Source organism: Zeus faber (assembly GCF_960531495.2).
Source record: "Zeus faber genome assembly, chromosome: 9".
In the NCBI taxonomy this organism is placed as follows: Eukaryota; Metazoa; Chordata; class Actinopteri; order Zeiformes; family Zeidae; genus Zeus; species Zeus faber.
Window position 1 is genome coordinate 21,640,314 of NC_137197.1, and position 23,467 is coordinate 21,663,780.

A 23,467-nucleotide genomic window follows, 5' to 3' on the forward strand; every position below is an offset into this window, starting at 1 on the left:
ATGTGGGCTTTCCATTCCCGCACAAACAATGAATTAAAGCGGCCGCTTTTACTTTGAAAGCAGAGCCGTGATTAGATGGTGTACACTGGGAGCTTTTTTTTTTCTCCTCTACGTCCCTGACTTATGACGTGTAGAGTAAACCGAGTAGACGGTCTCAGGAGAAAAATAAAAACGTATAAGTTGGCCTTGGTTTGCTCCAAATGTGAGAAATGATCCGTCCCTCCCCGAATTCCGGTCCAATGGCATTCCTGAAGCAGCTTTACAGCGGCCGCCTCGGTTGCACTAAACAGGCGCTGTCCTGCAACAACACGTCTCCAATGTACACGTTGTTTACTGAGAAAACAAAGCGGGAGAGACGGCCTTATGTACACGGGGGGGCTCTGGATCGGGGAGCGAGCGGTAGGCGTAGAGCGACGCTCCTCCTAATGCGACCCATGTGCTGGAAACCCGACACAGCGAAGGACGACGGGACGGAGGGACTTCTCGCTGATGGAGGGCTCCCCGGTGCCACATCAACACAGCACAGCGCCGCCCCAATGCCAAATTATCCATCTTCCACCCCCCCACCCCCCACCCCACGCTGCCTCAGTCTGCCCCCCCCGGCACCCGGGCCCCGCCCAGCGCCCGTAAACCCAGCGATTCTCTGGCCCGCACACTTTAAGCTTTTAGCCCCATTGGACTCCACAGCGGGAACACAGGAATGCCAAAGAGAAAACGGAGCCTGGGCATTTTTATTTTGGCTTCCTCATTATGTGACGCTGCCAGAATAGAAGAGATGTGATGAAACTTTAGGATTTGGTTTTGCAACCATTGTTGCAACCCTTCCAACGACAACGTTCTCGTCCTCTGCCATGTAGGTCGTTTTTCTGCGGGAGAAAAATAGGGCAAACCGCGACTTAAACTTCCTCAAACCAGGACTTAAAGAAGGATGCGCTCTCAGTGAATTCAGCGCCGAGGATTAAGAGCCCCAAAAAAAGAGCCATCGACCTTTTAATCCGAATTTAAACTCGTCCTCCTTTTTCGAAGATGTAATTATAGAGATATTTATTTTGCTTGTTTTTTTTGTGCTGGTGGGTAAATTAGCAATGATCATAAGTCTGAGGAAGACACAGAGGTTTTAAAATAAATGCCGCTGGCTCCCACAACCCCCAAATCCCTTCCCAACATCTCCTCCACCACGTGGCCGCGTCTTAATCAAAACCAGGCCGGCCCGGATCTGCTCCCACATGTGGAAGAATAGATTATTAAAGCTGTGAACAATTAACATGCATGAGGGTCTTCTTTACCTCGGCGAGAACGGAATGCTATCTGCTCATCTTAATTTCTCAGGATTACTTTAAGAAGCTTTTAAGGGCACTTCGGCAGTCGGGATTGGGGAGCGGTTGTTGATCCAACGTCAAAAAAGAACAAAAGAAGAGAAAATCCTTGTGTGATTAAAAATGATACGCACACACATACTGTCTATAAATATCTTTTCCTATTATTAGACCTGTAGTAATAAATAAAGCAGAAACGGCCTTAAAGACACACAACAGTACTCTGCAGGACACGTGACTGCATTTATGTGTGTGTGTGTGTGTGTGTGTGTGTGTGTGTGTGTGTGTGTGTGTGTGTGTGTGTGTGTGTGTGTGTGCGCGCGCGTTTGTGTGTGTGTGTGTGTGTGTGTGTGTGTGTGTGTGTGTGCTCCTGTGGTGTTGGCTCAGAGCAGGGCTGGCGCCGGGCTCGGCCCCATGGCTACGTCTCCAGATGTGCTGTGTCTCTTTCTCTGCGAAGCTCCACACGCCCAGAGGAAGAGCAGGAGCTGGTGTGAGGAGGAGGTGGAGGAGGAGGAAGAAGAAAACGTGAGCGTTCCCACCGTCCCGCTCGCTCTGCCCCCCTCCTACTGACCTATAGTCAGTAGGAGGTATAGAGCTTCCCAAATAAAGCAATTTAGATCCCTTCACATTTTTGTATCACATATCTTTCATTAATATAACAACGTCTTTGGCAATCTAATATTTCCGTCTCCTTTGTTTGCGTGGAGCTGCGTGAGTGGATCCCCGCCAGTCGCGCTGCACTGTGAATCAAAGCTTCCTTCATTACTTTAACTCTCTCCTGTTGTCGGGGCCAGACACTGCTGATTTACATATGTAATTAGCAGTGCTGAAGGGGCGGTTTCCAGTCCGGCTATTGTTGTCATGGTCCAAAACAGTAATGCAATTAGAGCCAATTGTTTAAGCATGCCCACCCAATTCAATTACTCATGTGCAGCTGACAATTACTGTCTGGTCGTTTAAAATGCACGACTAATTAATGGGGATCCGGTGCCACCAAGTATTAGCGCACGGCCGGCGTCCGACAGTGTCTGTTGACTGGCTGCCATAAAAGTTACATCCGTGTATTGACAACAATTGCCCAACTGACATAGGTCTGAATAGCGAGGTTTTATTATTAAAAAAAATAAAATAAAATAAAACAGTTCAACAACCATTGCTTTTTTTAATTATAGCAAAACACTTCTATTTAGAGATAAATTATGCCAGTAAATACACGTTTTCTTTCTTGTTTTCGTAGCCACGTCGTTATTTTCCTTTAAAAAAATGCACGACACGACCCATTCAATTAGAATAAAAGCAAAGCAGGGTAAGCAAAGGTTCGCGCCCATCGTCACAAGGCCACATCGTTAGAGTTTTACTTTGTCAGAAACTCATAACAGTTTGACGACAAAAAAAAAATCTAAAAACCCTTCTCACGGGGCCAAATGCTGCTCATTGTTTGTCGTCTTGTTTTGGCTGAGTTTGTCTCCTCTGTTTCACGACCTCTCCGAGGGATCATTTAAAACAGATCTGTAGCCTCAGAAAACACAGCAAGGTCTGTCTTTCTTTATTATTTTTTAAACTGGTGAGAATCGGTTTGCCTGGATATTAGGATCCGAATGTGCAAATCTCTGAATTCGAAATGTGAATGATATACACATAAACGGTAAATAATGATATACTATTGTTTAACATATTTTAGCATATTTTATCATATTAAAAAGAAAAGAGGGAGCATAAAAATGAACAGTGTTAACATTAAAAGTCCATTTCACACCTTAAATATGAATAAATCAATTAATGAGTCAGAGGAAGCGATTTCTTATTGCAAAATAAAATATTATTCTTCTGTTACAAACACATCAACAAAATGTGGATCCTTCAGTGTGTAACCTACACACTATGTTGGGCTCTTTCCACTTCAAGTCAGACTCACAGATCTATAGTATTTACTTTTTTAAAATGTGACCTTCTTTAAACGCAAGGAGCAGCGTTTGTGCCATTAAATGTCAGCTTTGTGTCAGGCCAGTGTGGCCTGGCAACAAAACACAGATTGTTTCTGATTGGCAGATTTTCTCTTCCTTGGAAGCGGATCCGGCCTATCAGAGAGCATCTTAGTGGAACAGAATACCATCGCCGTGGCGACCGCTCCACCTCTCCTCACTGACAGCTCCCCCTCCCCCGTCACACGGTCACAAGAACACCTAGTGAGAGCAAAACACAAGGTAAACCTTGTGTGTGTGTGTGTGTGTGTGTGTGTGTGTGTGTGTATGCATGTGTGTGTGTGTGTATGCATGTGTGTGTGTGTGTGTGTGTGAGTGTGTGTGTGTGTGTGTGTTCATAATATTATCCTGGATTTTGAAAAGGAGATTGCAAATGACCTGGTGCTGGAGTCCAATCCGGCCTTTGATATGATTTATGAAAAAAGTTAAAAGAAAGTGTAAAAAAAAATTATATATGGGTATGTGTACAGTATATATGTCTTTGTATACAGTATATGTATGCAGTATATATATATACATATACTGTATATACTGTGTGTGTATAAAATATATATATGTGTATGTATATATACTGTGTGTATATATATATAGGGTTAGGGTTAGGGTTAGGGTGACGGTGAGGCTGAGGGTGAGGGTTATGGGTAAGGGTTAGGGTTAGGATTAGGGGTTAGGGTTAGGGTGAGGGGTTAGGGATAAGGTTAGGGGTAGGGGTTAGGGTTAGGGGTCAGGGTTAGGGTTAGGGGGTTAGGGTTTAGGGTTTGGGTTTAAGGTTAGGGTTAGTTAAGGTTAGGGATGGGGGTTAGGGGGTTAGGGTTAGGGGGTTAGGGGGTTAGTTAGGGTTAGAGGTTAGGGGTTAGGGTTAGGGTTAGGGGTTAGGGGTTAGGGGTTAGGAGTTAGGGGTTGGGGTTTTGGTTAGGGTTAGGGGTTAGGGTTTGGGTTCGGGTTTAGTGTTAGGGTTAGGGTATGTATATATACTGTGTGTATGTTAATATATATATATATATATATATATATATATATATATATACAGTATATAGGGTTATGGTTATGGTTAGGGTGTTAGGGTTAGTGTTAGGGTGTTAGGGTTAGGGTGAGGGTTAGGGTTAGGTGTTAGGGGTTAGGGGTTAGGGGTTAGGGCAGGGGTCAGGAACCTATGGGTCTTTCGATGACGGTATATGACTGGCAGACAATTTTGAGCTTAAATTTTTCATCACAATTAACAAGTAATAAATAATTATTCTGTGTCATTTTAAAGTAAAACAGGTAAGAGAAATTACAATTTTGAAAATAAAATTAAAAATATAAATGTGGCGGACAAAGGGGCGTAGTCAAGCACCGGCTGTGGACCACAGAAAGACTCCGGGCGCCCTTTACTCGGCGCCCTGCCCCTCCCGGGTCTCCTCTTGGCGCCAGTTGTGGGAGTCTCTGCCACAGGTAAGTGTTTAGGGAGGGAGATGGAGTCTTTCTAGCCGCAGTGCGCAGACATGGCGAGAGCTTTATCGTTCATTTCAATATGCGGCACGCAGGCCACAATTATATATATCACTGAGGATTATTATAATAGTTGTGGATAATAATGATCCTCTTGGGCGCAGGAGGAATGGCGTTCCACTGCTGGGCTGCTTACGAGCCCGTGCGCCGATCCCCTCTGTAAGACAGACGAACATTAAGAAAACTCCCTGCCTCGAGTCGGACCAATCAGCTGAACACAAGTGGACCGAAATGGAAAAAACTTCAATATGTATGTGACAAATAATCTCTTGAACTTGAACTTGAACTTGAACAGCTGAAGACCAGCTGATTCTTAAAACTTGGAACGAGTTTCCCGTCACATACCACACAATGCAGCGTGTGAGTATTGCCGTATTGACCATGTCGGGCTCTACATACGCATGTGAGCAGTCTTTCTGGCATCTGAGAAACATTAAGACCAAGCTACGCTCACGTTTAACTGATGGAAGCCTCAACGCAGCATGAAGCTTAACCTCACGACATATGAACCAGACTACAAGGCCATCAGCAAAACCATGCAGCACCAGAAGTCGCATTAATGGTAAAAAGTATTTCATTTATTATTGGTTAGCTACAGTACAACAATAATGTTATTAAGAAGAATAAAGAGAAATGTATTATATATAGCGCTTTTTTAAGTACTCAGAGATGTGTTATAGGTTAAAAATGTATGCCTTGATAAAAAATTGCATGCATTAAGTTGCATTTAATTTTATTACAAATAATATGGCTTACAAGGGAATACATTAAGAAATATTTGGCTTTTATGGCTTTCCCAGCCAAAAAGGTTCCCGATCCCTGGGTTAGGGTAAGGGTTAGGGTTACAGTTAGGGTTGGGGTTAGGGTTAGGGTTTAGGGGTTAGGGTAAGAGTTAGGCTTACGGTTAGGGTTAGGTTTAGGGTTAGGGGTTATGGTTATATACAGTATATGTAGTATCTATATATACTGTATATATACAGGGTTAGGGTTAGGGGTTAGGGTTATATATGTATGTATATATACTGTATATATATATACAGGGTTAGAGTTAGGCGTTAGGGTTATATATATGTATGTATATATACTGTATATATGTACAGGGTTAGGGTTAGGGGTTAGGGTTATATATATGTATGTATATATACTGTATATATATATGCAGGGTTAGGGTTAGGGTTAGGGGTTATTGTTATGGGTTAGGGTTATATATATATAGTATACACACACATGTATTTTTTCATATATATACATATTTATATATAAATACAGTGCAGTATATACTATATATGCTGCATATATGTATATATATGCAGTGTATATATATATATATATATATACTGTATACACACACATGTATTGTGCCCATTTGAACCAAACTCAAATGGAATTGTGAGATCAGACCCAATACCCAGCCCTGTACTTCAATTTAAATATTCACATTCAGTTATCATTATGGTTTAACAGTATTCAACATTAACGATACTATTGTGTCGGAGGTTTTGGGAGTTTTCTCCTGTGAAAGTACGTTCCAATATCTGAGAGCGGGGATTGTGTAAGGAGAGGTCTGGTGTCTGCAGCAGATGTTTTAGGGGGAAGCAGTGATATCTGAACCACAACACAGATGTGGGAGTATCGCTCGAGACAAGTGTGGTTGGCGCCGTGTGTTTCAACAGAGCGGGGTCACGCAAAAAGAAACACACACGGTTCTTTTGGTAACCCCTCCCTGACCACATCTCTTACAAGTTCACATCTACACCCAGGCGATTAGACCCACACCCACGGCGCCGTCTTCTTAGTGATCTCAGTTTGGTTCTTCTGCAGCCATTAGGGGCCTCAAAAACTGGGAAAACCATGTCCGAGGGGTAATCTCTCCTGGACCATCTGGTCAGATCAACTCCCCTCTCTGCATTTCTCATTTTCTTTAAGGGAGAAAAACAATAATCAAAAAACCGGCAACCCAATAATCATGAGAATTTCATAAACCCCTTCACGACGTTGTATGTGTCATATCCAGTGTCCTGATGTAAAATACTTTATAAAGTGTTTCTGTAGCTTCTTTTTGGGGCAGACGATTATCATGCAGATCCTGATTACAATTTACAAATTGATAGTATAAGTGGAGTCATAGTAATTAAAAAATATATATTCAAATGTAAATATAGAAACTAGAAACTAAAGTAATAAGTGTTCAAAATGTAGGACAGTAAAATGTGTAGATACTATAAGCTATGAAAAATAGCGGAGTATAAATAAGTCACTGTGGTGTTAGGTTATGGTTATGGTTAAGGTTAGGGTAAGGTTGTTTGAGAAAAGAAGCCTACCCAGTACTGGGTGGAAATTGCACTCGCCACTGCTGGGCTGGAGGGTCCTTCACTCTGTAAAGTTTGGTGGAATGAAGATTTACAAAAAAAAAACTTTTTTTTTTTTTTTTTTTTTTTTAATTAGAGTCCGAGGGTTTTGTAAGGGGCTCTCATAGCCTATTGTTAAGGCCTCCTGGTGTTAGCGTACCCAGCCGGGTAATCCATTTGGCTTCAGCCCTTTTTCTTTCCCTGGGGGTCGATTGGGTGTTGTATTCTAGGATCGAGAACCGCTTTGGGGTTAATTTGTGTTCTAAAAAATGGCTTGCCAATAGGTTATTGGTTGTCCTCTTGTGTCTCACGTTGGATTTGTGGTGGCTGATGCGTTGCCATAGAGCTGATTCCGCAAGAGCTACATTTGATCCAATAGACACAGTTTTTGGTGTTATGCGATGCTCCTCTTGTGGCGACGTGCGCTGCCCCTGTTAGTGCGTCTGTCGTCGTTCGTTCTTGTTTGAAGCCAGCCGCTCTTCTTCTCCTTTGTGTTTAGAGAGGTTTGAGCTTGGTGCTGACCAGGTAATGCTTCAGATTTTTGTTTCTCCTGTAGGCTGAGATGATCCTGTGGGTGTTGAAAAATTCCGTTGAGGAGAGGATGGAGTTGAAGTTTTGTTTGAGTTTCCTTTTTAGAGCTATGGGGTGGGCGGAGCAGGTCGTAACCAGTGGGATAATACTTCTTTCATCCTTCTGTTTGCTTGTTTTGTAGTATTTCCGCATTGTCTTTAGGAAACTTCGGGTATTGCCTCTTTTTTTTGAGAGCTGTAAAAAGGGTTTCGGTTGCTACCTCGAAATCCTTGGGTTGTGAGCATATTCTTAAGAGTTGCGATTTAATGAGTCCCTTGAAGGTGTGTTTCGGGTGGAAGCTGGTTGTATCTAATAAGGCGTGTGTATCCATAGGTTTGAAGTAGACTTTAGTATCCAAAACGCCTGTTTCTTCAAAGCCCCTGCCTTTGTAGGGGGGTGGTGTCCAGGAAGTTCATCTTGGTGTTGTCTGTTACTTAGGTGACTTTGATGGGGGCATGTTGTGCATTGAGGTGGGTAATGAAAGAGGTGAGTTCCTCCATCGAATGTGACCAAGTTCCCCAGAGGTCGTCTAGATATCTGAAGAAGTTGATGGGTTTAAGTGTGCAATTTTTTAATGCTGCTCCCTCCCAATCCGCCAGGTATAGGTTTGCGTATCTCAGAGCAAATTTCTTTCCCATGGCTACTCCCTTTGTTTGTAGAAAGTATTCTTGGTTGAATTCAAAGTCGTTTTTAGTCAGGTTGATTTCCAGTAGTTCCACTATAGCACTGTCTGGCCGTTGTGGGTCTGGAAACCTGTTAAAGATTCTCCTGATTGCTTGTAGGTCGGGTTCCGGCTCGATGATGGTGTGGAGATTCACTATGTCTATGGAAAATAGAAAATCTTCTTTAATCACCCTTGTTTTCTTTTTATTCTGGAGATGAAGTCATAGGTGTCTTTGATATAGCCGGCCTGTTTCGTGGAGAGTGGGTTCAAGAAATAGTCAATGAATTCCGCCACTCTGTAGCTCTCACTGCCGCAGTTTGACACTATGGGTCTTCCAAATGGAATTTTATCCGGTGACGTGGATTTTAGGGACGAGATAGAATTTTCTTTCCCATGGTTCTTCTTCTGCCATTAAGTATTGAAACAGTTTGTTTGTTATGGAGCCCTCCTCCATCATTCTGGATAGGATTTCCTGGATCTCCTGTTGTGTTTGTTTGAAGATGGGCCTCTCCAGACGTACGCAGTATTCCGTAAGTCGTAGTTGTCGGTTTGCTTTCCACACGTAGTCGTTTCGGTCTTGGATTACTACTACTGCGCCTTTGTCTGCTGGTTTGATTACCAGGTTTCGGTTGGCGCGTAATTGTTTTAATGCCAGTACTTAATCTCTGGAGAGCTGTGGGGGGTCTTGGTAGTGGTGTGGATCCGTTCTCGATAGGTCCGCTCTATTTTTTTTTGTTCATTGTAGAGTTTAAGGAGGGATCTGTCCCTGTCTAGGTTTCCACTGTGATGCTGGGATGAAGGGGAGTCTGTTTGTTTGTGTCCTTGGGTGGTTGTAAAAGTCAGACGCCAGTCGTAATCATCTGTGGTATTCCTCAACGTCTACTCTTGTTCGGGGGATGGCCCCCTTGGTAGTACCCAGTGTGGATATAAAAAATAGGTCCTTCTCCAGTAGGGAGGTCTGGGCTGGGGTAGGTTTGAAAACTTTTTGATAGGTCAGATTAGGTTGTTTGAGAAAAGAAGCCTACCCAATACTGGGTGGAAATTGCACTCACCACTGCTAGGCTGGAGGGTCCTTCATTCTGTAAAAATTGGTGTAATGAAGATTTACCAAAAAAAGGGTTAGGGTTAGGGTTAGGGTTAGATAACTCTAACCCTAACCCTAACTGAATATACTTGGAAAATGTACCTAAGCACAGTAACAAATTACTTATACTCCATTACTTTCCACATACACAAGATACTGAGCTCCAAAGTCCTTATATGGTACAGTCGCTTCTCGTTGTGTCACAGAGACGGTGTTCGTCGCCGCGCATCGGGCGGTGACACAGGAAATTAAATGGAGATGTTGCGGCCGTGATGAAAGTGGCTCCAACGGGATTAAATTGATCTCGACTGGAGTGTGACGCGGCAACAACCGAGCGTGAGTCACTCAGAGCGAGCGCCGGAACAGGACTCGACAGACTCCCACGGACGCCGTTCACACCTCGCAAAGCAACCGTTTGATGAACCGTGGTAACTACAGCGGACCGAGCTGTGAACGGCTCCGCTTCCGTATTAAATATAGATATTATGGTTCTGTTAAAACACACCATTTGATGACAAAAAAAAAACGAGCCTTTATCTCTTCAGCCTCTACCAAACCGTTTTCATCCTTGTTTCGGTGTTTTGGGGTTCTCTGTTGTGACGCTACCATGAAATGGTTACATTTAAAATAAGTGTAACCATAAATAATGATTTATGACTTTGATCTTTAAAGATTATTACGTAATACACGTCACCATATCCCACCATTCATGTGTGTTTCCATTGAAATCTTGAGGTTTATTCTTTTGGGGGTATTTGGAGAAAAGAGTGCCGTGCTGTGAATTTCTGGCACTTCTGGTGTGTGTGGACATTGACTTTAATTGTCTAATCAGACTAATGCTTTGTCTCTGACGGTAAGAGGTTTAGGATGATAAATGGATTTAGGAAGACGACTCCTGCAAACACTTTTGCAACTTAAAGGGCCGTACCGGGGTCAAATTGAGTTTAAGCACGCACACATTTTACTTAAGCCCTGATGGTAATTTTAAGGTAGGTTTCTCACCATATAGTTAAAATTTTACAAAACCCATAAATACAGGTTCACGGGTTGACAGGCTACACGTATACATTTCTATTCTATTGTATTCTATTCTAGTCGATACCCACCCAACAAAATAAGCTGAAAAAGACAGTGAGTGCTAAACACAGCCCACATCCAGTAAGATGAAGACTTCTATTTTCGCCTGGAATGAGAAACACTTGAGTCTCTCTCTTTCTCTCTCTCTCGCTCTCATATCTGCCATGTGGCATTTTACCATAAAGCCAGATTATGGGTTGCATGGTGCGAGCCACGGAGAGCCATCACTTTGGGGCAAAAGGCTCGAGTCAAGATTAACTGCTGGGGACTGGAGGCCAAAGAGATTTGCTTCCACAGACAACAACTCAGAGCGCTGCTGATGCACCGAGGGGGGGAGTTTGGGCGAGGCAAGGGTTAAATCCAATCCAAACACAAAGATTAGGACACAAGAGCCAATTCTCGCTGATGACGGCTTCAAGGTCATCCGGTCCGGGCTCACGAAAAAGCGATGCAATATCAACGGTAAAGAGCCGCACGGGGGGGGGGGTTATGACCCATAAACAAAATCACAACATGGAAAGAAAATCACTGACGACAAATGGGCCTCGATGTGGAAAACATGGCGTGGATCGCAGTGCTCAGTCCCGGTCGCTTCTGATTCCATGCGTCCAAAGATCGTCCGGCTTGCCAACTTTGGATTAGAAAGGAGCCAAATGTAAACCCAGACCAGAAGTTGTTCTCCTGCAACTTTGTTTTTTTTCTACAGTCTCAATTGATATGAAAATACAGTTTATCTCACTCTTTGGCTTTTTTCATAGCTTTCTTTTTTTTTTTTCGTTGATGGGGTTTTTTTTGTGATTCGTCACATGCTCGTGTGTCAGCGGCATTTTATCGCCGTCTCGTTGGTGTGAAATCACTGCGTTTCAAATAGAAAAGGAATCTCAAAAAAAGGAAATCCGGAGCGGCCCATGTCGTCAACCTCTGACCCCCCCTCTTTTGGCATCTTTTTCAGGGTTATAACGACCAAGCAAAACTGTTTATTCTGGAAAAGGATGCAAGACAAATTTGTTTGCAGCGCAAACCAAACCTCGCAGGGAACACCAATTCCACTGCGCCGCAAATCTGTGTACTGTGTGTGTCCACACCGATTTAAAAAATAAATGTTTGTTGTCATGTGAAAAGTAAACCTTTTTAAAGTGAAGCCGTGGCCTCACCTAGTTATTAGACTCTGGGCTTTTTCCAAGGACACTTTTGAACGCCGTCATTATATCTGAGCCAAGTTTTGGGGACTGGGGGGGAATAAAAAACAAGGGAAAAAAAACTTTTCATGAATGTTTGGCAAAGGGAATCCTTTTAGGCTGCAGGAGGTCAAACATAAGTGAGTAAATGCCTGATGCGCTCGAGGCGGACTCTCTAGACTTTCAACACAGTCTTTCGCTGTTTAATGTGCTGTTTACGCGGCTGGATTAATTCCATTTCGACTAATCCCCCCTCACTTTTCCGACGTTTCCGCCGCGGCTCTCTTCCTGCACCGCGCGCACGCCTCTCAACCCGACGGTCATTTTTTTCACGCACGCCTGCTTGCTTTCATCTGAGCCTCCGCCGAGACTCCGGCACCGAGGTGTAAAATAACGACTTTCCTCAGCCCTTTATGACGTGTCCACTTGGTGACAAACACCCGGCCCCCGAGCGAGGGCGGGGCCCCCGGGGGCCACGTGAACGTACAGCGGATGTGTTTATCCCAAGCTTCGTCGGAGGACTCAGAGAAAAGAGGAAAACATCCGTTCCCTGTGTTAGTGCTTCAACCTTGAAGGAGAACGGCGGGCGGGTCAAACGTCTCAGTTTGGTGTGAAGTTGTAGGGGTGAGGGAGGGAGGGAGAGGGAGAGAGAGAGAGAGAGCGTGAGATAGAGAGAGAGAGAGCGAGATGGGGGGGGGGAGTCAAGTGTCATTTTCATTGTTGTTTTTTAACCAGTGAAAGGTCCTGTAGGAATGTCGAAACGATGGATTATTAAAATCCATGTAAATAATGGACTGAATCATGCTCCAAATATGAGATGCTTGACTCTTCCCAAAGCTACAACCTCTGCGGTGTACTTCAATTTACGATTATTCCTCCCTAAACATACACAGATAAGGCAGGACGGCTCTGACAAACGCGCCCTTTACGTCGGAGAATATTTCCGCGGAGCCGCGAGCTCTTTGTGAATAAAGCTGTGAATTATTTTACGGGTTTAGACGCCCGTGGTTCCACTGCGCTGCCTGTTTGCAGCATATTTTCCACTGCGCTGCCTGTTTGCAGCATATTTATAGTGATCAATAGGAGAGGTCATTGATATGTGGCCCCCACCACCCACCACCCACTCAGAAACACCGCGCACACACACACACACACACACACACACACACACACACACACACACACACACACACACACACACACACACACACACACACACACGTGCACTGAGGGAGGGTCACGGGCCCCGGGTCACTGCATCTACTCCGGCTCAAACGGCCCCGGAGGCAGGGGCCATTTATCACTAATCACGTGACTGTGCGTTATATTTTACATGCACATACATTACCACACAGGCTTCTCCACGAACGCCACGCCCTCTCAGCTCGGAGGGGTTTATCAATCAGATCAATGTCCTGGTCGATGGGATGAGCTTTTTTTTCTTTCGGGGACCGCTTTGTCATGCGTGTATGTTCCGTTTCCTGCCGATACCATCGCCGGGTCCCGCTCGGCGATCAAAGGGCGGGGTGACGTGAAAGGAGACACCTGGAGGGAGCGGTGGAGGAGGACAAGGTCCGCTCTGTTCCCATCTGGGCCCTCGGTCTGGGACCCGCTGGATTTGCGCCTATAAGCAGCCTCACAGAGAAATGCTTATGGGACCATGATAAGACGGGTCAGGTCACAGTGAAGTCAATGTTTTAGTCGATATTTTTGAGCATTGTTTTGGTTATTCACGATCAACCAGTCCACACTATTTGGAAGGTGGTTATTAGGGTGGCTCCACGTTCAGGTTGCCCTCCTTTATTTACTCTAAGACTGCATTTAAATCTAGTGATTTACCTCAAATGTATTTTTAACAAACCCAATTACTTTCAGGCTATAATTTTGGTGACAGGGTTGTACTCGGAGGGTGACCTTCTCAGTCGATATCACAATATCAGTAAAAATACAGAAAGAAAGAAGGAGAGAACTTACATTGCTTCTTCCCGCGGCCTTCAGGAAGTTCAGATGATGCAACTTCCTGTTGAACATGTGGAATATTCCAAATATTTCTCAGGGGCAATGTGTTCAGGAAACAGACCTGAGTGAATGTAATGGGACAACTAAAATTTACTTTTTTCATAATCTATAATGAATTACTCAGAGAGTTTCAAACACGAGATATGAAATGGATTCATACAGCACTAATGCAAAAAGGATGTGGTTCGGGACAGGCAGTGTTTTTCATTAATGTTTTGAGCTGTTGCCTGAAACTTGCATCTATGTTGTTGTATAGGACACTTCATTTAAAGGGGACCTATTGTGCCTTTTTCAACATGTTCATATACACAGTAGAAGGTCTCTGAGGCCCAAAAACATGTTTGCTAAAAATACTAGTCAGATTATGCATTCTAGCTTTTCTAATCCATCCTGATACTCTGATTCAGTGGGAGGAGCCACCCTCCTGAGGCCACTTGTTCTGTGAGCCAACAGGGTTTGGGCTTTCATTCTGGGTTTTTTTGTATTTACTCCATAAACATTCACTGATTTCACCTTATCAATCCACCCAAATCTGTTTCTGAACAAATTTGAGGCGAGTAACAAGCAATCCAGTGACTGAATCTCCACTCATATTAGATCTAAAAGGCCTAATTTAAAAGTTTGTTCCGACTTTCGTTGCCGTGCTCCAAACTTCTGGGAGACACACACGATTCTCGCACGCGGGTATTTTTTGTTTCATGGAAATGTCCGAAAATACATCTACAATAAAGACACTATTTTTATTGGTTTTCCTTGGGGAAACACACAGCGGATGGGATGGAGCAGATGACCCTAGGAAATCCGTGATGATCTGACGTCAGCTCGAGCAGGAAGTAGAAAAAAACCTCAGAGCGGTCGGAAACCTGAGCGTTTTGTTCACAGCCATTACTTTGGCCACGTCTAATATGAACATCCCACATTGTTACATTATATATATATATGACAGAATAATAGGTCTCCTTTAAGTGTAAAAATGTATTTACCTTTGCTTTACATGCATATTTGTAAATGGTCAGTGGGACACAAATGGCACCCTTATCGTGGAATCATCTGTTATTTGTATTTAATCGGTTATTGGCTTTTAGTCGTTCATCGTGTTTCACTTTGCCAAGTAAGCTGGTTTGTATGGAGGTATGGCAGTGTGAGACTCCAGTGTTGGTTTCCTGTCGGACGGCGTATTGGACAAGCTCTCACAATTCAATTTGCTCTCGATACAATGAGTCACGACTCCATTTAATAGCAATTCAACCCCATATTGATGAGATCGATTAATGTATTGACATTTTATAGAGGATGGGACTTTTAGGGTGTTTTTTTCTGATTTTAAAACCACCAGTTTATATAATAATAATAATAATAATAATAATGACATAATAATAATAATAATAATAACAACAATAATATTATCCTTATTATTCTTTTTTTTATAACCTTAATTTGTATAGCACCTTTCATACACGGCATGCAACTCAAAGTGCTTACATTAAAAGAAGGCCATCAAGTAGTAAAAATAAAAGCCAACAAATGAGCAAAATGCATTTACAAAGCAGAATACTAAATTAATAATAAATAATAATAAAAATAACACCAGCATTTTATTTAGATTTTTTTCTCACACTGTTTTTACACGCACCAATCGCCTGGACAAATTCCTACAGTAGTACATGTAAATGCACCTAGCAAAATAAAGTAATTAAGATTCTGAAAAGAATAACATAAATCAAAAACAGGGAATAACATTTATATATGCAAAACTGCATTAAAAAAGAAAGTCACTTTTGTCACTTTTATTGCACTTCTTGTTTTGCAGTGGCCATTATTTAACTCAGCTTTCGGCGTGCACATGACCAAAGGTTGGGTGAGTTTATACAGTATGTACGCGTGTGGGTGCGCGCGTGTGTGTTTATGCATGTGTGTGTATGTGTGTGTGTGTGTGTGTGTGTGTGAATAGGTGTGAAAGTGATTCATTTATCCAGTGAGAGTCTGCAAGCCACGTGAAACGAGGCCAGGGCAAAAGGCGGCTCTGCGACCACGCTTTGCTTTACACGTGAGACTCAGTGTTTACTTGCGTGTAATTAACTGTTTCCATTTCCAGCCCTCTCTGTGAAGCAGCGACACTGTTGGTCTCACACACACACACACACGCACACGCACACACACACACACCTTGCATCAGGGAATTTTAAAGACATCCAGTTTACCTAACGGGCGTATAACTCCGTCATTTAAATCTTTTTTGCTCTTAAACCTTCGAGGGTGGAAAAACATAAGCGTGAAAACACCTCAGGACTGAATTAGCCCTTTCATTGCTCAGAGTCAGTAAATGTACATTTCAGTAAATGAAATGCAAAAGTAAATGTAAGTACTTTTTTTTTTTTCTTTTTTTTGGGGGGGGATGTCAGGAATATCCCGAGGAACCCACTATGTGAGGTAAGCCAATTAGAAACACTTGTAATTCGGGTCGAGACACGATCGCACGCTTCTCAGTACGACACAGAACAACACGGTGACTAATCGGTTCCTGAAGTGAGAAACTTTTAAGCATTTCACAAAAGCTGACTGCTCCGGGTTAAAAATGGAACTGTCCTCCTGAGGGACTTTGCAGTGACTTTGAGTTAAAATGCACCCCCCCCCCCCCCCCCCGTTTCCCTAAATCCCCACATTGTGCATCATCCAAAAGTGCAAGCTAATGCAAAGTGCTGGCACGGCATCAAAGCGGAGGGCTGCTGTCGGCCGCTTCCTCCGTTTCCTTCAGCGCCGTCTCTCTCGCTCCCTCTCTCTCTCTATGGAGGTGACGGAGCGCGGGCAGCGAGGGGCTTTATGGTCTAATCATCCTGGCTCACAGTACGACGTGGAAAAACTCAAGGCCGCTTTTTGGATCCGGTAGCAGCCGTAGTATTAGGCAGCGTCCATGGAAAGCAGAGCAAATAAGTGAAAATACCGATGGAAGACACACAGCGGGAGGGCTATGTTTCCTTCCAAAAGTGCCAGGAAACGGAGGAGTTTCCTCTTGAAACCTCGAGAAATGTCAAAAATGATTTCCTTTTTTTTTTTTCTAATATGGATCTGCGCCATTGCTGAACTGAGTGTATTTATTATTCATTATTAAGCATACTTGATGATCCAGTTCAGGATCTGCTTCCATCAAACGCTCGGACAGTGGCGGCTTCTCTTATTGATCGCATTTTATTTCACTTTAAGAAGTTTGACAAGCACTCAATCGACATAATAAAACATTTGTGCCATCTGTTCAATCAAGCGCACACGATGGCTCTTTTGAAAATAAATACCTTTAAAATGAAATAATACAGACGGAACATGTGAGATTCAAACCACACGGACAGACATGTAATCCAGATGTCCAAAGGTCCAAAGAGAGATGAAAAGGGTGCGAAATTTCTCCAAGGTCCAACCCCCAACGGGAAAAAAAGGGTGTTGTATAAAACAGATAAGTTGTCTTTAAAAATACAGAATCTTACAAAAAGGTTTGTTTTTTTATTACCATACTTCTTTAAATCACTGTAAAATATCAGCTGGTATAATAACAAGAAACCAAGATTTTTTTTTTTTTTTTTCGTGAATAATACAAAGACAGAGAATGTGCTTCTGCGTTTTTGACATTAGTATTCACATGATGAATGACGTCGTCAGAGTCCTCCGCTGCTCGGCTCGGAACGCGATGAAGACTGGGACCCAAGTATTGCACAAGGCTGCTCCGACGGCAACGGCCAGGAGGCGCAGAACGTCCCCGGACCCCCCCCCACCCAAGGACATCAGCCCCGCCCCCCCGAAAAAAACAGCCTCCGTATACCATCCACGTCGAGATCACGTTAAACAATGCAATTCACAGCCGAGAGTTCTAATCCTAAAGATAGAGATTATCAATAGTCTTCACATTTTTCCGTGTATAAAACAATATCACTCCTGTGGACAGTTCCTTCCGTCGCCATCCCAGTGTCCCCGAAATAAAAAGACAAAAGAATTTCAAGAATACAGGGTACAGTATAAAAGTGTGGTCCAAGTGGTGGTAGCACATGAAGCATGCATGTGTTTATCCTGCCTCCCCCACCAAAAATAAAAACTCATGCCGAGACGTATAAAAAGGCCACATGGCTTTCCCTTCAACCTCAGACATGTGAACTCGCGCGAATCCGACCGATCTGACCGATAGGATCAATCTTTCGGTCCCTTGACCCATTTGAAGACCGACAAAAGGTGCCTTCTCCCCTGGATTCGGATTCGGCGACAGGAAAAAGAAACAAAAAAAACAAAAAAAATAAAAAAACGTCCTCGAGCGACTTCGCGGAGTCCGAGCGTTTGGTTTCCCAAGGCGTTCCTCGAGCCACGGCTGACCGGGAACGGAAATGCAGGGCGCTGCGGCGGTGGAGCGGAGCGGGAACGAGGACGCGCGGACCTAGAACTTGTTAAGTTGTCTACACATCTATAACCGCTAATCTCTTCACTAATATTGTGTTAAAGGATCCGTGGGAGTATATTGAGTATGTAGATTAGAGTATGTAAACAAAAGAGCCTGAGCTGAGTCTGCTGAGCTCCCCACCTCCATTCCAACTTCCACCCAACTGTAGTACAGCTGTAATTGCAAAGGCTGAACAAAGACACCCGCCCCCTCCCCAAATCTGTCATCCCACACCCCCACTCCTCATTTCTATTATTCTGTATGAGTACTGCTAAATTAAAAAACAACAGGAAATATAACTTAATATAAACTCTCTAGGCACTGTTTGATTTCCAAGGCTTTTTTGTTGCAGATTAGGATAAACGAAAGTAACCGATACAAAACCAAACCAAAAATAAGGAAAAAACAAAAAATGTCAGAGAGTGATGGTTCTGCACACCAAGCACATCTTCCTGCGGCGCGTCAGGCTCCCACAGTCAGCTTAAAACCAGCCAAAACGGACCAGCTCCAAGCACTGCCCAGGAGGCTGTTCGGAGGGAAAGTGTCTTAAAAGGATAAGTGATTACTGAAAGATTCTGTCTTTTTTCATTCATTTTTTATTCATTAAGTGTTTAAGTGTCAATTGTCGTGTTAAAAACCCCATCTTGCTTCCTTCACAGTAAAAGACATTAAGACATGATCTTCTGGGGAATCTCTATCGAGGCTTTGAGGAAGATGCAGTTGTCGCGGATGTAGTTCCGCTTCTTCACCTCCTCGTGGGAGATGAACTTGGGGTAGCCGAAGCCCAGGGTGCTCTCGTCCAGCGAGTTGCGGCTGCTGCAGGGCTTCTGGAAGTTCTTCCAGTTGGGGTCGGGGTTGAAGGTCTCCGTGATGTGCTGCGGCTTGGGCAGCGACGGGTCGCTCTGGTCCAGGATGGAGAAAGTCACCTTGTAGGAGAAGGGCCACTCCAGCAGGTTGTCGTACTCGCCGGGCAGCACGCGGATATAGATGGAGAGGTGGGAGCCCTCGCCGCTGCCGTTGCCGTTGAGGAAGGCCGACACCTGCAGCTTGTAGCCGTAGCGGTGCGTGTAGAAGGGCGGGCTGAAGAACTCGTGGTTGTTCCGGAGCTTGGCCTCCTGCAGTTTGCGGGAGTAGTCGCTGAGCTTCCAGATGAGCACGCCGTCGTGGCTGACGGAGAGCTCCTCCATCTCCCGCCGCAGCTCCAGGATCTCCTGCCGCTGCCGCCCCACCAGGTTGCACATCATGGTGAGGTGGGACTTGGTGGTGTCCTCCAGGTGACGGCCGATGGCCAACTTGGGGCACTGCCAGAGAGAGGAGGAGGAAGGGGGGAGTTTGTTAAAGAGAAGCAGCTGCATATTCAATGTGACCCACTTGCTCTGTATATCATTTCACATTTATTCAATTACGTGTGTCCTCAGATAAATGTCTCTTGGACATCTGCCACGCACTGACCCTGATAAGAATCTGAACGTGGCCACATTCCATTCACTGGATTCAATGCTATTTCAGGGGCAGTATTTGCACATTTTGCCTGTTTTGTGTCGTATTCCCACACAGAACGCTGCAGAAACCCTGTCATTCCAAGTGCAGCGTTGGAACACATACTGTACAGTACGGTATAGTACGAATGCAATCTTTTCATCTCCTCTGAGCTTATACACACTTCCTCATCCCAACATCACCTTCAAAAATAGATCCCAACGTGCTGTCAGACGCTCAAAGTGTTGCTCTCATTAAAATAGAGCCTACAGGCGCGGCCCTCGCTTTCAACATGCAGAGATGAAATACAGTGTATAATGAAAAAGAATCACTCAATTTCAACGGTTATTTTTAAATATTATGAGCAACATCATGCCTTCTCTGCCTCTTGAGGGGACTGGAACTATAACAAACACAAATGAATGTGGAGTTGCAGTACATTTTCGAAAACAAACTTCTAACGATCTAGTCCGCCGTCCGCTGGATTTTCAATACAGATTCATTAATCAACACTGAAGCCAAGATGGAGCCTTGATATTCTTTTCACAAACAACTGCCAACTCCAAGTACAGTATAATATCCAATGTTCAATCCTTCCAAATCTTACACTTCCTTCCACCACGGCGGATGAGACTCTTACTTACCAATCCTGACGGACACTTGGTAAAAAGAAAGATAACCAATTAGTGGCCTTTATGGGCAGTCATGCTCTTTTTTAGGGACCTTCAGACTTGTTTTATTGGTCCCGAAAGCACTAAAACGGTTCTTCATAAAGTAATGAATGACTATTGCAGCAGTGTGTGGGTTCTCCCAAAGGGTCAATTCTGGGCCAAAACCCCATTTTTCCAAAAGGCTGAAAACGCTACCCTGAGGTCATGTAATCGTAAAACATGGTATTAGCTTCCACCCCGACGATAACGATCTGTACCTTTCTGTATCGGGATATGAAAGAGTTAACCATTCCAGGGCTATTTTTGTTGTAATTCAAAGCGTCAGCGGTCAGGCTAATACAGGAATACAGTTTCACAGTTTTTTTCCAAGGGCTTTCAGGTACATTTTTAAGCACTACGTTTTCATTTTCATGGACTTCACACAAAATAGATATAATACATTTTCAGCATGATCTCTATCAATTAAAATATAATATAATCTCAGTCTCATTGTGTATTATTTATATAAGTATATCTAATTTATACACATCATATATAGATATATATAGATTAAATTTATCATCTATGTCGTAAAAGTGATTCTAGAAATGTTTTGTTACATTATAATTTGAAGAACAAAACCTGGGGGAATATCACAGGCTTTCAATGATCAGGATTTTTCAAGCACTTCAGCACCAAAATGGGTATTTTCAAGGTATTCCAGGATGAAATTCAAGCACACGGGTTTATCATTATCAAGATTTTTATCTGGCGCTTCAGATCTTACTCTGTGTTTACAGCCGGCGTCTTTGAACGGACACAGGACGAGCGCGCTGCCGCAGTTGTCCTTCACGTGGTTGGCCAGATCCTCGCGGGCGATGTTGGGCGTGCCGCACTGGTTGGGACACTGGACCGGGAAGCGGGGGCAGTGGTACTGGTGGTTCTGTCAAGAGGAGTTCAGAGAAGGTTGTGTCAATACGTGAGTCACAAGCGGACCGCCGAAGGAAACGAGGAAATGTTGCTCGTGAAAATTAATGATTAGACGTATGATTCATTTAATAATAGGGAACAGTAATGACGGTGCGCTCGACTTGATTCATACCCGAGATAAAAAAATAACAATGTGGGCGTTGAGATAAATAACGCCTCGGAGGGCATGGAGGGGAGGGCATGTTTGGAATGTGCTCCGACGGGTGTTTGCAGGTGAATTTCGCTGCAGGGACACGTCAACGGAACAAGCCGCCGTGAGCGAAACGACAGCGTGAACGAAACGACAGTGTGAACGCAAGTAAACCTCGGCCCGGCGCAACCCACCTCCTCCTACACCCGTAAACACTCTCTGACTCACAGAAATATTCCACGGATATGACGAATAACCGGTGCCGAGAAAAAAATAAAAAATAAAAAATAAACAAGAAAAACACCTGATACCTCGGCTCGACTTATGTCTCACAGGTGATAAAAATAAACAAAAATAAATGTGACGTCTCTGAAGGGGCTCACTGACCTGGATGGTGTCGAAGACAAACTCCTTGCCGCAGTACTTGCAGGGCTGCGTGCGCTTGGGACACTCAGCCATGCTGTGCTGGGACAGCAGGCGCCGCATCATCCTCGCGCCGCACTTGTTTTCACAGTAAACGCTCTCCTGGGGACAGATGCCCTGGTGGTTCTGGAGACAAGGGCAGATTTGTTCATTTCTTCTAGATTACTATTATGATCCATAAAAAATAAAAAAATAAATAAAATCCATGGATCCAAGTCATCCAAGGGCGAGCAGCCCTTCAACCTCCCCTCCCCTTTGGCTCCCTGGCTACGACGAAATAAAACCAAAGATATGGACGAGTTCGTTCTTTTTATTCCGATTATCGTTATTTCATTTTGTTAGAATATTTCGTAATCGTAAAAAACGCGCATACCAAAGCAATACTTTGTGGCAGCAAGTCATGCGCCTGACAATGTACAATCGCCTAAACCTAGCGAGCTTTGTTTGTTATCAATAAAAAACACAAGAAGATGATTTACACTTCTTCATTTTTGGAAATATCCAGGCAGAAAGCTCTTTAATTGTCCGTTTTCCTATGCACTTTATATTGATCAAATACATTAATATTTATTTATATTGTATTAAATTTACCAAATAACTTTTGGTGAATTATGAAGTGAGAGGGGGTGGGCATGATATTTGAGTTTTTTTCTGATATGGAAATGTTGTTTATGGTAATGGCCGCTCAGTAACTAATAAGATTAAACACCAGCCTCTTAAAGTGACTTCATCCCAGCATATTAACATTAAATGTTTAACGACGGCACATTAAAATGAAAATTGTCTCAATGACTTTAATGTAAAAGGCATTAGCGGGAGTGTTGGTGTGCGGAGGCCGAGGCCGCGTCGGGCCCATGTAAACAGAGGAAGGGCGTCCCTGGAAGTGTTAGTGAGGCGAACCCCGGGCTACTTCTCCTCTCCTGCAGAGAGCAAAACAAATACAGTATGAAAGGAGCAGTCAGAGCTGCTTTTCCAGCACGTGTGTTATTTAAAAGGAAAAAACACGCACGGCCTCGAGCGGGAGCGACGCTTTCCACAAAGACTGTCTTTCAAGCGGGCGTCTCAGATTTCCGTCGATGAGCCGATTAGCCGACTAGCCGTGACGTAGGCATAGACTATTAACCGCACATAAAAACAGTTACCAGTACATAAATAATGGAACAAAAGGTGCTATTTAAAATTATTATTTTATTTTTTCCAAAAAGGCCAAGTGCAACAGTGACCAAACAAAAAACAAGTCTTACCGGAGGTGACAAAGCGTAAATGGCCCAAATTGCACGACTCATGTGCATCACAGTAGAACGGTGGTAAGACAGCTTCATGCCACACTACGAGCTCTCCCCTTTTTTCCAAAATTGGGTGAAATAACGCCACCCTCATTCTCTCACACAAGCACGTTCTTCTGTGTGCTACACTTATTAGAGTCCGGGCGGAGTTTCTCGTGAAGCGTGTGCTACACTTATTAATAATGAGTAGTTTGTCGGAAGTCGACTTCGCTGCCCTAGTCGACTAATCGATTAGTCGACCAATCTATTAGTCGACTTATCATACCCAGCCCTATTTTTTTTACTCAAAAAAGGTTCTCTCTCTCTCTCTCTCTCTCTCTCTCTCTCTCTCTCTCTCTCTCTCTCTCTCTCTCTCTCGGGTTT

The 23,467-nt window shown here is 43.8% G+C and overlaps 1 protein-coding gene across 1 annotated transcript in view; it reads right to left on the bottom strand.

Moving 5' to 3' along the window:
* Positions 1–17,536: 17,536 nt before the first annotated feature.
* Positions 17,537–23,467, bottom strand: part of traf4a (tnf receptor-associated factor 4a) — a gene marked incomplete at its 5' end in the record, with an annotated part of 29,026 nt that continues 23,095 nt past the window's right edge. Inside the window, 3 exons of the mRNA XM_080006270.1 lie at positions 17,537–19,447; positions 21,063–21,218; positions 21,783–21,944. Coding sequence (XP_079862396.1) covers positions 18,815–19,447; positions 21,063–21,218; positions 21,783–21,944 — 951 coding nt within the window. The 3' untranslated portion in view covers positions 17,537–18,814. The remainder of the gene's footprint in view (positions 19,448–21,062; positions 21,219–21,782; positions 21,945–23,467) is intronic.